The sequence below is a fragment of the Gracilinanus agilis genome, chromosome 3 (genome assembly GCF_016433145.1).
Source record: "Gracilinanus agilis isolate LMUSP501 chromosome 3, AgileGrace, whole genome shotgun sequence".
In the NCBI taxonomy this organism is placed as follows: domain Eukaryota; kingdom Metazoa; phylum Chordata; class Mammalia; order Didelphimorphia; family Didelphidae; genus Gracilinanus; species Gracilinanus agilis.
This window is the reverse complement of record NC_058132.1, coordinates 263,724,922-263,741,057: the sequence shown is the minus strand read 5'-3', so window position 1 is coordinate 263,741,057 and position 16,136 is coordinate 263,724,922. Positions and strand designations below refer to the sequence as shown.

General features: G+C 35.6%; 1 protein-coding gene across 1 annotated transcript in view; it reads left to right on the top strand.

The window, feature by feature from the left end:
* The window catches only part of SLC4A10 (solute carrier family 4 member 10), a 257,844-nt gene that overhangs the window by 118,927 nt on the left and 122,781 nt on the right, over positions 1-16,136 (top strand). The window contains exon 5 of the mRNA XM_044669107.1: positions 4,761-4,921. Within this exon, the coding sequence (XP_044525042.1) occupies positions 4,761-4,921 (161 nt within the window). The remainder of the gene's footprint in view (positions 1-4,760; positions 4,922-16,136) is intronic.

Here is a 16,136-nt window from a genome sequence, read left to right as displayed (position 1 = left end):
TTTCTTGATATTGGAATTACTAATTTTGGCAATGATCTCCTATCCTTAGTCTTTCTTTATCTTGATCTTTTTGCAATACTTAGAACTATTTATCATCCTTTTCTTTGATATTCTTCTTTTATTCCTTCACTTCTGGGACACTTCACACTGATGATTCTACCATTTTGCCCCTTTTCTGTGTCTTTTACTGGCCTTCATTCATCTTTAAATAAGAATGTCCTCCAAGATCATGTCTTTGGCCATTTCTCTCTCTACATCCTGTACTTTAGCAATTTTATATGTCCATCAGTTTCCATTTGAAATTCAACCTCCCCTCTCTTCTTAGAACTCCAGCCCAGTACTTCCAACTATCTGCTAGATTTTACCTGCATACTATTTCAACTATACATCAAAAAGAACATATCTACAATTTATTTCACTATCTTCTTCCCCAATTCTCTTTCTTCCTTTAAATTGTCTATTTCTGTTGATAGCATTCTTGAAATCTAAAAATATTCTCTATCTTTTCTTTCTCTTTCCCTGCCCATGTCATCATTTCCCAGGTGCTATTGAGCTACATTCACCATATCTCATTAATCTTCCCTCTTTTTCTCTTTTCTACTTCCACTGAAACACTCTGATTCAGACTTTCCCTACCTCTTGCCTGGAATATTATGATTACTTCCTAATTGGTCTCTCTGCTTCAAATTTCTCCCCTTTTTCATCCTTTCATGCACTTTGTTTCTCTTTGTTAATCATGTTCTTCCTCTACTGAAAAACCTTTGGTGGATTCCAATAGTCTACTTCTACAAAAGTTTAAGTTTCTTTTTCTAGTATTCAAAGGCCACAATCTAGCTCTAATTTATTTCTCCAATCTTATTTTGCACCATTCCCCCTTTTCTCTATTCTCTGTGTCCCAGACAAACTGAACAATTCACTTATTTCCCACTCTCTTCTTCCAACTTTTCCCTTTTGTGTCCCATTCCAGAATGTATTTTTCCTTCCACCATCCATGCTGCCATTTTTAAAAACCTCTTTCATCTTTCAAGGTACAGTTCAGGTACCTGTTTATATAGCTGATGATCTTTCTTTACTGAAATTTCTCAAATCACTTTGCTTAGACTTCTCTTTTGAACCTACTATATATTCTGTCTTGTGTCACAGTTGTTTGGTATATAATTTTCCCTTGCCCCCTCCAATTAAATAATAAGATTCTAGAGGGCAGTTAGTGTAATTTATTTTTTACAACACTAGTATCAAGAATATAACAAGTGTTTATTAAATATCTTCTTAATTATACTAGAAGATATTAAGGACATAGATGATGTACTGGATGAGACCTTGGAAATAGAATTGACCATAAATTTTAAGGATTTTTCTTCAGTGCAATAGACATTTTTTCTAGGCATATGTTTTTTCCTGTTATAATTTCTAAAGGTGTTGGTGCACTGAAACAACAGAACATCTTCATATTTCCAGATGGCTTAAAGGAGCTAAATTTGAAACATTCTCCCCTAAATTATGATCTATTTTCTTGAATCTTTTCCCAAGTTCATTCTGACCTTTTCATAACCTAAAGCCAAAAGGTTACATTGTTTTCATTACCCTTTAATGCCCTAAATGCTAGAATTTAGATTTTAAACCTAACAAGATTCTTTGGTCATAAATCTAGCAGTGTTTCCTGACCTTTTAATGTATTCTTTGTGCCTGAAAACAACATCATATGTCAAAGGTGTATTACATGGTAGAAGATTTAATTGAGATTATATCTGCCCCATTGTGATCCTTTTGTTTAAAAAATGACAGTAATGAGCCAGTAATATCATAACTAATTCTATTAAATGTTGTGCCTGAAGCTTTTTTTAAAAAGTGAATGACCTATTGCTATATAGGAAGTGCACAAAATAAACATTAAATATTTCAGTAACTTTTAAATAGAAACAATAATTTTAGCTGAGATTTAATATTAACTTTTTGGTGACATTGAATGCACAAAAAAAGAAGAGACCTAAAGCAGTGGTGCCCAAGGGATACTGGCAAGGGGAGTGTCATTAATACTTTTGGAAAATGGAAAACATTTTCTAATAGCAATTTTTTTAAATATTCTAAAAAGTCACATTGTAGATTAGACAGAGGGTCAGATTTAGATTCAGGAAGACTGAATTCCAGTCTGAAGTTTAACACTTCCTGGCTATGACCACAAGCCAGTTATCTAATCTCTCTGAGCCACAGTTTCTTGATCTACAAAATGGGGAAAATAATAGCTACAGCATCTACTTTGCTGGGTAGTGAGGATCAGCAAAATAATTTCTACAAAATGCTTTTAAATTATTGTAATATTATAAAAATATAAGCTGTTTTCCTCCTTAAAAATCTTCTTGTGAGCTCTGCTGCAATAGAATATGGTTTAAATGAGTTTTCTGATTAATAGTTTAAAATTTTCTTTTTCTGGAATAAAGTGCCATTTTATTCTATCTCTCAAAAACAATGTTGATTTTCTACTAATTCTTTTTTTTAAATTACATAATCTTCATCTTGGGGTCTTAGAGAATTGCCCCAGGAACTGAGAGGTTAAATAATCCATCAAAGATCACATGACCAGTATTTGTCAGACATAGAATTTGAACCCTGCTATTTCTCACCTCAGGTAAGGTCTCTGTCCCTTACATCACACTGCTTCTCCTTCCTATTAATTCCATCGAGTATTGTTATGGTGAGAAACAACAACAGATGGAAAAAATGGTCTTTCAGGACATACTAGTGACTGAAAATTTTGATAATTACTGATCTAAAGAATATCCTATTGGAATTAAGTTAAAATTTTTAATGCTGATAGTCAGAGACCCCCCAAATCAGACTGGAACCTCTTTAATAGGTTTATTTAACTCTGCTCCTTTTTATGATTCCTTATGTTTCAGTAAAATCGAACTACTCAACATTTCTGCTGTTTATTTTGTTCTCTGAACATTTACTTGCATGTCCATTTTTAATACAATAAAAAACTAAGTTCATTGAGGACAGAGATGGTTTTATTTATGCTTCTAAATTCCCTACCATCTAATCCAGTGCCTTTAACATAGACATTTAAGTACTTCCTTCTTGAATTGAACTGAGTTTCCTTGAATGGACTCTTAGCCTCTTTACCCATTTACACACATACATACACACATACACACACACACATCACCACCCATTAAAGTCTATTAAAGTCTGTGTGACAGAAATACCACATGTGTTGTTATTTTGTGAAGGGGTGGCCTAGATTTCTACCAGTTTTGAAATGATCTTATGGGGAAAATTAAAATGAGTATTTCATTTAAAAGATATGTTACTTCTTTAACACAAGTCAGAACCAATGTTTACAAACTATTTTATAAACTTTAATGTGCTATCAGAATGTCAGCTATTATTTTTATTATTATGTTATCTGTAGTAATAATCATCTTTTTAGGAATTAAAATCACAAGTGTGCTGTTAATGACAGCCAACTCTCTAGGGGGGGAAATTGTTTGTACACCACACTTTTAAGATTAATCTCTTTTATTAACTTTTTTCCATCACTTCCTCAAGTCTGTTGTTGAGTTGTTTTCAATTGACTCTTCATGACCCCATTTGGGATTTTCTTGGCAAAGATATTGAAATTGTTTGCCAGTTCCCACTCTAGCTCATTTTACGGATGAAGAAAGTTAGGAAAACAAGGCTAAGTGACTTGCCCAGGGTCACAAAGCTGGTAATCATCCAAGGACAAATTTTAATTTAGGAAGATGAGTCATCTTGACTCCAGGTCCAAAGCTCTATCCACTGTGCCACCCAAATGCCCTGCTCAAGTCCAGATAATCAATAAGACAATAATTAATAATAATAAACAATGAAGCGATATTTAATACACATTGATTTTGCTTCTACTCTATGTGAGACACTATACTAAGCACTGCTTGTAGCATTTGCCAGTTTGTATGGTATAAATGCTCACACTAAAAATTTAATAATTGGTTTTAATGAGCCAGTTCAAGCTGGCTGCAGTAAACTGCTGATATTGGATTTATACCACCTTTCAACAATAGATCTCTACTTGTATCTTTCATTAATTTATTATAAAAAGTTTGTTTCTTCAGGGTAATATGATATATTAATTTGTTGCCTATTTTTATTAGTTTTGCTTTGAACCCTAAGTAAAACTGACAAAATCCATTATGAGCCAGGACTAGAAAAGGAAAGTCCTCCATTCAAATCTGACCTCAGACACTTCCTAGCTGTGTGACTCTGGGCAAGTCACTTAACCCCCACTGCCCAGCCCTTACCACTCTTCTGCCTTAGAACCAAAATATAATATTGATTCTAAGAAAGAAGGTAAGGGTTTATTTTAATATCCATAGTATAGCATGTTTCTAAATATTCTTGTTGTCTCCCTCATCAGACTACAAGCTTCTTAAGGGCTTCTTGGAACTTATAGACTAGAAAGGGGTTGTTAGTGCTCTCCATCCTCTCAAATTATTTATAATATAAAATATATATATAATATATACACATATATATATATATATTGTGTCCCTTACTACCATGTAAGCTACTTGAGAGCAGGGACTATTTTTCATCTTTGGTTTTGTCTCTAGAGCACCCGGCTTTGAACCTCGCAATATAATAAGCATTTTCTAAATACTTCTTGACTTGAATTTAAAGTAAACTGAATTCAGACATTTCTTAACAATGTTCTTTTGTGACTACAGCAAAATATTACATTTTGGTAGTCAGTATTTTCAATCTGCTTTTTGTTGATTTAGGTGGTTGAAGTTTGAAGAAGATGTAGAAGATGGAGGAGAAAGGTGGAGCAAGCCATATGTAGCAACTCTTTCACTGCACAGTTTGTTTGAGTTGAGAAGCTGTATCTTGAATGGCACCGTGCTGCTGGACATGCGGGCTAACACTTTAGAGGAAATTGCAGGTATCCATTTTTCCCCTCTATCAATCAGAATTTATTAATATTCATAAAACATAAACATTGATTTTACTGAATAAATTTAACTGACACAATTATTATGGGGTCAACGTTTTTACAAAACCATTATTTTAATGACTACATGTTTTTGTTTTTTTCTAAAATGTAAGTAAAAACTTCATTTCTTTTTGTTTATTTTTTAAATCTAAATTTATTTGTTGCAATAAAATATCCAGTTAGCCCCCTCCTTCTTATCCCTTCTTTCATTAAAGAAGGCATCATCTGACAAAAAGATTTGTGTATATAAAACTATGTCATTTCTATTTATGATTTCTTTCTCTGGAGGCAGACATATACAAATGTTTCTTCATACAGTATTTTTGTTGCTATATATAATGTTCTCTTGGTTCTGCTTGTTTCACTTCATAATTTCTTGTAGGTCTTTCCATGGTTTTCCAAAATTAACCTGCTTACCGTTTCTTACATCATACTAATATTCCATTACAACTCATTAAATCATTCATAGCTCCCTTCTGTTTCTAGTTCTTTACCATCACAGAGAGAGCTGCTATACATATAAGTTCTTTTCCTTTTTCCCTGTTCACCTTAGGAAATAAAACTAATTGGTCAAAAGATATACAGTTTTATAACTTTTTGAGCATAATTCCAAATTGCTCTCCAAAATGGTTGGGTCAGTTCACAGTTCCACCAACAGTGTAGTAATGTCCCCATTTTTTCATATGCCCTTCAACATTTATCGTTTTGTCATTTTAGCCTATCTGATCTGTGTGAAATATCTCAGAGTTGTTTTGATTTGTATTTCTCTAATCAATAATGATTTGACATAATTTTTACAGGCTTCCTAATCAATGATCTCCTGGAAACCAAACTCTTAATCTCAGTGTTCTTCTGATCCTCTAAATTTTCTAAAAACAAACCTCTAAAAATAAAATCCTTACATATGGCATACCATTTCTTGACTGTGCATTTGCAATGGTGATTTAGCATTCCTGGAATGCTTTCCCCCCTGACCTCTAACTTCTAGCTTTTCTTGGCTTCCTATATTACTTAGCTCCAATCCCAACTTCTACAAGAGACCTTTTCCAAATAGCCTCCTCATCTTTATTCTTAGATTTCATTTACTGTACCTATCTTGTATGGATCTAGTTATTTTCATATTGTCTCCCCCTTTGTAACATAAGCCTTGTAAGCACAAGGATTGTATTTTCACCTTCCTTCATATTTCTAGAGCTTAACACAGTTCCTGATATCTAATAAGCATTTAGTAAATATATATTTGTTGTTCAAGTCATCTCAGTAATGTCCAGCTCTTTGGGAACCCATCTAGAGTTTTCTTGGCAAAGGTCCTGGAGTAGTTTGCTATTTCTCTCTCCAGTTCATCTTACCAGTGAGAAAACTGAGGAAAACAGAGTTCAGAGACTTACTCAGGTTCACATATCTAGTGAGTGTCTGAGGAGAGATTTGAAGTCAGGAAAATATGTGTTCCTAACTTCAGGTCCAGGCCTCTCTCTACTGCATCGCCTAATTGCCCTAAATGTGTGCTTACTGAATGACTAAGAATAATATAGCCAAAAGTGACCTTAGAGGTCATTTAGTCTAGCCACTCATTTTACAGATGAGGAAACTATGGTGAGCATCATAAAAGTTAAGTAACTGTGTAGCAGAGTCCACTAATTATTCATGATGCTTCATTTTTTGAGTTATTTCTGCTAATAATTTCATAATTTCTATTTTACTGTCTTAAAATTAAAGAAAGTTTTCTTTAAATATTCAGACTACTTCTACATAAGAAATAAAACAAAATACATTATTTGGAACCAAAATAAAACTTTCAAACAATTTTTAAAAAAAGAAATGGGACTCGGGGAACATGAAAACCTATAAATAAAAGTTATGCATTTTTGCATGAATCACAGCAATATAGAATTTGGAATTTGGTAGAAATATCAGAAGTCATGAAGTCCTGGGCCTTCCTAAAGCATAAATCTTCCCTACATTATTCCTGACAAGGGTGATCCAACCTCAGCTTAAAGATCTATAGCAACAGAGAGCTTCCTCCCACTTAACACATTTCATTGTGTACAGTTCTAATTAGTGTCCATGCACTGAGTTAAAACACTTTTCTCTTATAAATTAGAGAGAACTGGAAAGGCTATTGAGGCCACCTTGTCCAGCCTCCCTCATCTTACAAATGAGGAAGCAAAGGCACACCCTGGTAAAAAAAACTTGCTTAAGGTCATACAAGTAACTTGTGTCAGAGACACCATCATTCATTGATGTCTTAGTTCCAACCTCCAGATCTAACATGATCAAGAAAATCAAGGATCTCACTCTATCAAGAAAATAGATATTATCCATCATTACTGCCCTCTTTTCTTAAAGTTTGTAACTGCAGGCACCTCAAAATCATCTCCTTTCTTCTTTCTGTGCCACATTGACTCCTTAACCTGTAAATTTAAATCCCTCCCATGAAGAGTCCTGCAGGACAGGACTTTATTCCTATGAACATGCCCCTCCTTGTTCTCATCTTTAATTTCTCCCTTTTCCACTGACTTCTTTTCTGCTGCCTAGCAACATGCCTATATCTCCCCCATTCTTAAAAATCCTTCCATTTTCTCAAACTATCTTCCTTTCATAGCAAAACTCAACAAAAAGCTAGGCTAACTGCATCTATTTCTTCACTTCCCACTCACTTCTCAACTCTCTGTCATATGACATTGGGGACTACCTGAATGAAACTACTCTCAGAGGCCACCAGTGATGTCTTCCTTACTAAATACAATGGCCTTTTTAAAGTCAACCTTCTGTACCTCTGCAATTGTAAAATTAATTCATAGAATTTATTAAGCATCTACCACATGACAGGTACCATGCTAGGTGTATGGGGATTCAGAGGCAAAGCCAAAATAGTGTTTGACCTTTAAGAAGTTGTATTATGTTAGGAGAGAAGCATCATGAATGAAATTATGTAAGTGCAAAAATATGTAAATTAAATAAAAAGAAGTTCTGGGGAATAGAGCACCAGTTTAATAGAAGAGGATGGGAGGAAGGGGTAGAGAAGGACCATTATGTAAAAGACAGCATGAGCCTTTAGAGCAGCTATGGATTTTATGAAGAGGGGAAGGAGGAATGTATGACAAGCCTGAGGACAGCCTAGATTATGTAAAAGCACAGAAATGAGAAATAGAATGTTGAATATAGGGAGCAATAAGTAGGCCACTTTGAATGGAACACAAAATCTGAAATAAGCCTGGAAAAAGGAGCTGGAGCCTGATTGTGACAGGCGTTAAGTGAAAAATAGAAGAGTTTGGATTTTGTCTTGGAACAGATAGAGAACTATTAGAACTTCCTGAACACGGGTAAAATATGTCCAAATCTTTGGTTTAGAAATATCAGGTTTTCAGCTTTATGGAAAATGGAGTGAAGAAAAGAAAGACTGGAGACACAGATATCAATTAAGAGAAGACTGAATTAGTCTGAGTGAGAGGTGAGGAGGACTTGGGATATGATAATTATAGAATGAGTAAATAGCTACAAGAGATGCGTTGGAGGCAAAATTGATAAAACTTGGCGAGGTGAATATAGAGAATGAGGCAAGAATGACTTCAGGATTGCAAACTTAGGTTATTGAAAGGATCTGGTGCCCTCTACAGAAGTTGGAAAGGTATGATGAAGAGAATGAGTTAGTGAGAAAGATTACTTCTGTTTTAGAAATTTTAGGTTTTGTTTTGGAAACTGTTGACCGCTTCCTTCTCCAGCATACTGTTTTCTTCCAGCTTCACCATTGCTCTTTGGCCTCTTGGATAAAAAAAGAAGCATTTTACATTGGTATCTAGTCCCCTCTTTAATCTACCTTCAGACTACCTTTCCAATTTTTTTTCACATTAATTCCCCTCACACACATGCATTCCAGACAACTTAGCCCATTCACTAACCCTGTACATGACATTTTACCTCCCACTTCTGTCCTTGCACAGACTATCAATCCCCTCATTCCCAAAACACTTTCCTCTGATTTTGCTTCATAGGGTCCCTACCTTCCTTCAAAGCTTACTTAGGTCAGGTGGCCCTTCCACTTGTGTAGTTTCCCCCATGCTTTTCTTCTCCCCTCCACTAGGTATTTACTTTGTATTTGCTCATCTGAAAAATATATATTTCACTCAAAAGTAGAATGTAAGCCCCTTGAGGGCAGAAACTTGTTTTTGACTTTTTATCTACAGTGTCAACATATGTAGTAGAAATAAGCTTAATAAACTTTTACTGAAATCTCATCCCTCCATAGGTCAAGCCTAAGTATGTTGGGAGACAAAAGTCCTGTGCCTTCAAGTCTTTCCAAGTCAAACATCCTTAGTTCCTTCAATCAGACCTGAAAACATGCTAGTTGCCCTCTTTTGGAATAAGTTTTAGTTTGTCGATGTATTTCCTAAAATCTCTGCAGTACTCCAGATTCTTTTAGTACAGTGAGACTAGAATCACTTTGATTTCATATATTTTACTTTTGTTAATATAGTCCAAATTCATATTAGTGATTTTTTCCTGTTAGATCACACTGCTGACATATTGAAGATCATTGGAGTTCCAGGTTCTTTCTTCATATAAATTATAATAAATATTTTCTCCATCCTTTATTTATATAGTTGATTTTTTCAAACCCAAGTTCAATACTCTATTTCTGTCTTAATTAGATATTGTAGTAATAGATTCTGTTCATCATTTCATGCTGTTAGCACCTTTTGGGGACCATATTCTACTAACCATAATGTCAGCTTTTCCTCACAACTCTGGAAGACAGTCATTTCATAAGAAGTCAACAAATGCTATTGGGATGTGTTCAGCTATATGGCTGCTCATTGCAATTACTTTATTCTAAGGCTTTGGGGTTGGAATGTAATCGTGACAACCCTTTGAGGAGTTATGGTCCCAATCTGTCTTACTGCTTTAGGGAACTATCCTAAGGACTCTTCTGTCTACTAACATCTGCATAGGAAGAGGGAAGACATATATAGTCATAAACATTGAAGTGGATTTTAGAAAAGCAAAATGGAATAATAAATGAAATTTGTTAACAGAATAGAATGGGAGTTGCAGAGAACTTTGCCCTTAGCTCTGTTATTGAGAAAAATGAAAATAGAGTGATGAGGAATTTAGTGGTATAATTTTTTAACTGCTAAGGGCTTTGGTATGCTTAAATAGTAACACATTTTTCTCAATATTTTGTTAGTGACAAAACCTTTGACTGTATTTCTAAAAGAAAAAGTTTCAAAATACACTAATAAGATGCAAAAGAAAAGACAATGAAATTCATTGTGTAATGTAAAAGAAACACATTATTAGACAAATGTTCTAATATAACAAAATAATAATAATATCATAATAAATAATACGGAAGCTAGATGCCACAGTGGATAGAATGCTGGACCTGGAGTCAAGAAGATTCATCTCGCTGATTTCAAATCTGGCCTCAAACACTTGCTAGCTGTATGACCATGGGCAAGTCTCCTATCTGTTTACCTCTGTAAAATGGGCTCTGGAAGAAAATAGCAAATTAATCCTGTATCTTTGCCAAGAAAACCCCAAAGGAAGTCATAAGGAGTTGGAAAAGACTGAAAAATGATTGAACAACAATATCCTTTTTCAGTTTCTTGTCTGATTTGTTTCCAGGGTGGGATTAGATGGAGTGGGAAAAAAGTTAGGATAATTTGAGGGAGAGTACCCTGTACATTTGCCATTAAAAATATGCTTACCTATTCTCCTAGGTTAGGCATTTCATGATGAGAGGCTAATTAATGGGGAAAGAAAATTAAGCGTGGAAAAATATTTTGAGCTATAACATTTTCCAACCTAGAATTCAAAAAGCTTTTCTCCCTTGTATTTCACCAAGATCATATAAAAAGATGATTTTTAAAATAACGAGAACCTGGAAGAAGTCCAGTTTTACCACACAACATTAGTTTGAGGGGAATACATGAAGCAGGAAGGGTAGCACTAAATCCATCCCTGACTAAGAGAAAATAGTTCATTTAGAAATTGGACAAGTCCAATGGGAGTGCTGGCAGTGCATTCATACAGCTCGACCCCTCAGGGTGACAGTGTCTGGGATATGTTGAAAAGATATGTTCATATTTTAGTGAATAGTGAAAAAGAGAATCTGTCAAACTTTTAACCTTGCAATATCTCACCTTTGATACATGATTAATTTTCTCTCCATTCCCAACTTCAAATTTGTGAGCTAGATTTTACATAACCTTCTTTATTTGCCAGCTTCTGAAGATTTTGCTTTATGAAACATCTTTCATAATTTTACCCCAACTCCAAGTTTTCAAAAAGAAGTGCTTTCCATTGCTTCCCTTAGGATATTTTCTTCCAATAGTAATCTGCCTAAAATCCTGTTCATTTTTATCAATTTGCTTCTGAATTATATTTTCACACATTATGCTTCTTTCTCTATTCCCTTCCATCCCACTGAGGGCATGCCTCTGTGGAATATTTGTAAGATGTTAAACTTTAAGTCATTGCTCAAAGCAATTAAGTTCTCTGAATCTATCCTTATAAATTAAAGTCTTCATACCCTGAAACCTATTCAGGGTTCTTTTCCCGACTTCTAATTAGTCTATAACTCCCTGTTGCCAAAATATCTCCCAAACTGAGTGCGGCATTCTCATTATATACAGAAATCTGTATAATTCAGGAAAATTCTTGCAACGAATATTTTTCCTGATTATGACTACCTCATGTCTCCTTCATTAATGGTTTTCAAAGGATTTCTCTCTTACTGGGTATTTGTGGTTTTTTAGAGGATTCTCTCTTGTTCAATATCTTCCCCCAGATATTCATTTGTTTTTTATCTCTATTTAACAGAATCTTATTAAAATCATTTTGGTATGTTCCCAGTCATATAGTCATTTTCTTAATTCTGACTCTTGGGGCTTACAGTTTCAGTGTTCACTACCAGAGACCATTGGCAGGAGAATGTTTGTGTTCTAGGATCAATCATTGTGTTGGGGAACAATTTGACATCTTTAAAAACCATGATTTCTCAGGCACAGTCTAGCCATCTTTTTAGTTCCTATTCATTCTGGACCCAGCTTATTCTCCAGTCACCACATAGTACTGCTACCTTCCATTCAGAACTTTTTACTTTGTCCTCATTTTTTAAAAAAAATCCTTCAAATCTATTATTTTATTTTAGTCTTATATCTAATCACCAAGGATTAGCACATACATTGTTTTTGAGATAAGCTGTGGTACATAGAGATTAAGGATAGTGGCAGAGATAAGACTAGATCTCTATTTTCTTGATTATTTATTATTATTATTCCTGTTGACTCCTTAGGAGCATAGGGCCGCAACCATCTCACGCCAGTGGACTCTGTTCTGGGCATCTTCCCCCAGCTGGGCCCATGTCATTCCAACTGTTTTTGTTTCATTTTCGGCAGATCTTCGCCAGGTCTGTTTTGGTCTTCCGACTTTCCTCCTCCCTGAAGGGTTCCAGCTCAATGCTTGTCTGGCTACGTTGTCTTCCGTTTTTCGTAGCGTATGTCCTATCCATCTCCACTTACGTTTCTTTATGTCCTGACTGATGGGATACTGGATTGTTCTTTCCCAGAGACTAGCATTGGAGATCTTTTCAGGCCATCTGATGTTCAAGATGTAGCGTAGACATCTATTAACAAAGACCTGGAGTTTATTGGTGTTAGCACTCGTCACTCTCCAGCTTTCTGATCCATATAGGAGGACGGCCTTTACGTTGGTATTGAAGATTCGGAGCTTAGTGACGAGGGACAGTGCTTTGGAGATCCAGACAGACCGCAGGGTGTTAAATGCCTGTCTGGCTTTGTTGATTCGGTTTCTGATGTCCTCATCTGCTCCGCCGTCCTTACTGACGATGCTACCCAAATAGGTGAAGTGGTCCGTCTCCTTGATGTTTTCTCCCTGTAGTTGGATTGGCAGGTCCTGTCTGCTGTTGACTGTGATCACCTCGGTCTTCTTCTTGTTGATCTTCAGACCTGTTTAATGAATAATTATTAATATTCTGTTTCCCTCTCCTTCCAGTCATTTGGAACAACACTGAATAAAATGGGACTGGCAGTTCTTTTTCACTCCTCATTTTGATATAAACCCATTTAACATTATTACTCAAATATTAGATAATTTTCCATCTCAGTCCTTGAACCTATACAAACTATTACCAATTTACTTTGAGAAATTGTTTCTCTAGTTCTTCGGTACCTAGAAACAAATGACTACACAGATCTCAAAATCTTGGACAAAATCTTGGACATGAATATATAGCATTGATGATAGTTGCACTTTTCCTCTGGACTTTAAATTATATAAACATAAACTAGAGAGAGAATAAACTTTGTTTTTCTTCATATCTGAGCCTAGATTCTGCCTGAACCTAGGAAAAACAGAGAGAACAAAGAACAGAATGCATTGTTTAGCTTAATTCTCTCTCCAAAGATCATGTGATCATAACTCTAGAGTTAAAAGTCATCTCAGAAGCGATCTCGTCTGATCCTCTGTTGAGAGGTGGCACAAAACCATGCACAGAGCACTAAATTTGGAATGAGCAGACCCAGGTTCATTGCCTGACTCCATCATTTTTATGGCATTGGGCAACTTAAGCTCTCACTTGAGGCCTCCATCATTATTTGTAAAATAATAGATGGCCACATTATTATCATTCAGTCTTTCAGGTATATCCAAATCTTCATGAACCATAGCTTACCAGGCACTTCTGTCCTCTATCTCCCAAAATCTGTCCAAACTTATGTTAGTAGTTTCCATGGCACAATCTATCCATCTCATTCTTTACCATTCCATTCTTCTTTTGCCCCCATCTTTCCTAACATCAGAGTCTTTCCATTGAGCTCTGACTTCTTATTATATGGCCAGTGTATTTAAACTTCAGCTTCAGTATTTGACCTTCCAGTTAATAGTCTGAATTGGTTTATGTAAGCATTGACTTATTTGATCTCCTTGACTGTAAAAGGGACTCTCAAGGTCTTCCCTAGTACCATAATTTGAAAGCATCAAATCTTTGACACAGCTTTCCTCATGGTCCAACTCTCATAGCCATGCATTGCTTCTGGAAAGACCATACATACCTTTGACTACTTTTAGGTCTTCCTAGATCTAAATCTGTAATCTTATGATCCCTCATTTTCCAAATGAGAAAACTGACACCCAACAAAATAAGGGTCATATTGATATTAAGTACTGGAGGTGGAATTGAACCTTTTTCTTTGACTCTAGAGAAAGGGCTCTTTCTCCTATATCTGGCTTGTTATCCTGTGACCATTTTTTATTCAAGTACCAGAAATGATCTTATCTCTTTAGGTTCTTCCACTCGCCATGACCCAAGTATAATTTTCCATTGTTGATCATATGAATACATACATGTGTGTGTACTGTGTGCGTGTATATACCTATATGTAAGAATATATGTGCATGTATATACACACATAGGTAGAGAGAGAGAGATTACATAATTTTACATAATAAATTAGGATTCAGTCCAGGTTGAGCTGGCCCACAAATTCATCACTAAACAGGCACAGGGTAAATAATGAAATGGTTCTAATTTATCTCATTGCTAATCATCCTCTACTAGAGATCTGAGGGCAGCTAGATGACAGAGTGGATAGAATGCCAGGTCTAGAGTCAAGAAGCCTCACCCTCCTGAGTTCAGATCTGGCCTCAGACACTTATTAGCTGTGAGACCCTGAGTAAGACCAAGAAATATTGACAAAGAGTCTAATGATGTAGACCCCTCCTTATTCTTATCAGAATACCTCAGGCAGCCAAAAGCATTGATCCAAATGTCATGTCCCAACACTTCTTTGACCTCCTGCTTTTATGGTTTCTGGCTTTCTCTTGGCCAGAACTCTTTCCCATGTCTCCAGTCCTTTTTATTCTAAAAAGTTTGATGAGTGCATTGGGGGAAAAGTGCTTTTCTTCCCACATCCATTTCTCAGGAATATTCTCATGACTGTCTGGACTATCAATGCAGAAGCACATGAGGATAATAATAATGTCCTAGAAAGAAAAAGAACCAAAGTTTGTGTGTTGTTAGTACCATCCTCACCTGCTGACCATCTACTTCAGTGTCAGCAATGTAGTTAAGGGAGTGGGAATTGAGATCTCAGGGAATAGATTCTTGCTGAAGACACCAAGAAAACAGGTTTTTCTACAGACACTGTCTCCCAAAATAAATAGTTTCTTCTGAATCATAGACATGGCTGGAGCTTTGAGTCATTTCTCCTCCATATAGTCATTGCCCAATATGGAAGACTATCCCAAGTGAAAGAATTTTAAAAATTAAATCTTATTTTTTTGATGATTAAAAAATTTAATTTTATCTCTGCACAATCATTTCCTTGAGGAAAGAAGGAAGGAAGGAAGGAAGGAAGGAAGGAAGGAAGGAAGGAAGGAAGGAAGGAAGGAAGGAAGGAAGGAAGGAAAATAAAGGAAGAAAGGAGGAAGAGGGATGAGGAAAAGAAAGAAAGGAGGAAGGAAAGGGTAGAAGGAAAGAGGAAACAAGAAGGGAGGAAAAATGGAAGGAGGGGAAGGAACAAAGGAAATGAGAGAGAAAAGAAAAGAGAGAGGAATAACAAATGTGTCGCCTTGTAACAAATATGTGTAGTCAAATTAAGACAAATTCTTGCCTTAGCCACAACCAGAAAGTGCATCTCTCATGAGTTTATCCTTTCTTTGCCAGGAACATTAAGATCACACACACACACACACACACACACACACACACACACACACACACACACACACACCAAATTCTGTCCTGTTGGTGGATAAAATTGGCCCCAATTATTCTTTCTAGAAATTTCTCAAGCATAAGAAAAAGGACACTTCAGACCTGTTTTCAGAATAACATGGGTTACACCAAGTTAGCATTGCCAACTCACTTGGTAATTACAGGAAGAGATTTTTGTAGCATTTAGTCATCATTCTAAAACTCTCAGCTGCATCTTGAAAACTTGTCAACATTTTCCAGGCTCTTTCAAGTAGGAGCTCCTTTTGTATAAAAGTATAGGGGTGTGTGTATGTTAATATCTATTTCTAGATATAGATAGATATGTAAATATATATGTATATATGTATATATACACACATATGTATGTGTGTGTATTTAGCTTTAAATTTGTCTGTGGTCCAAGGATTCAACTCGTTTACATAGAAA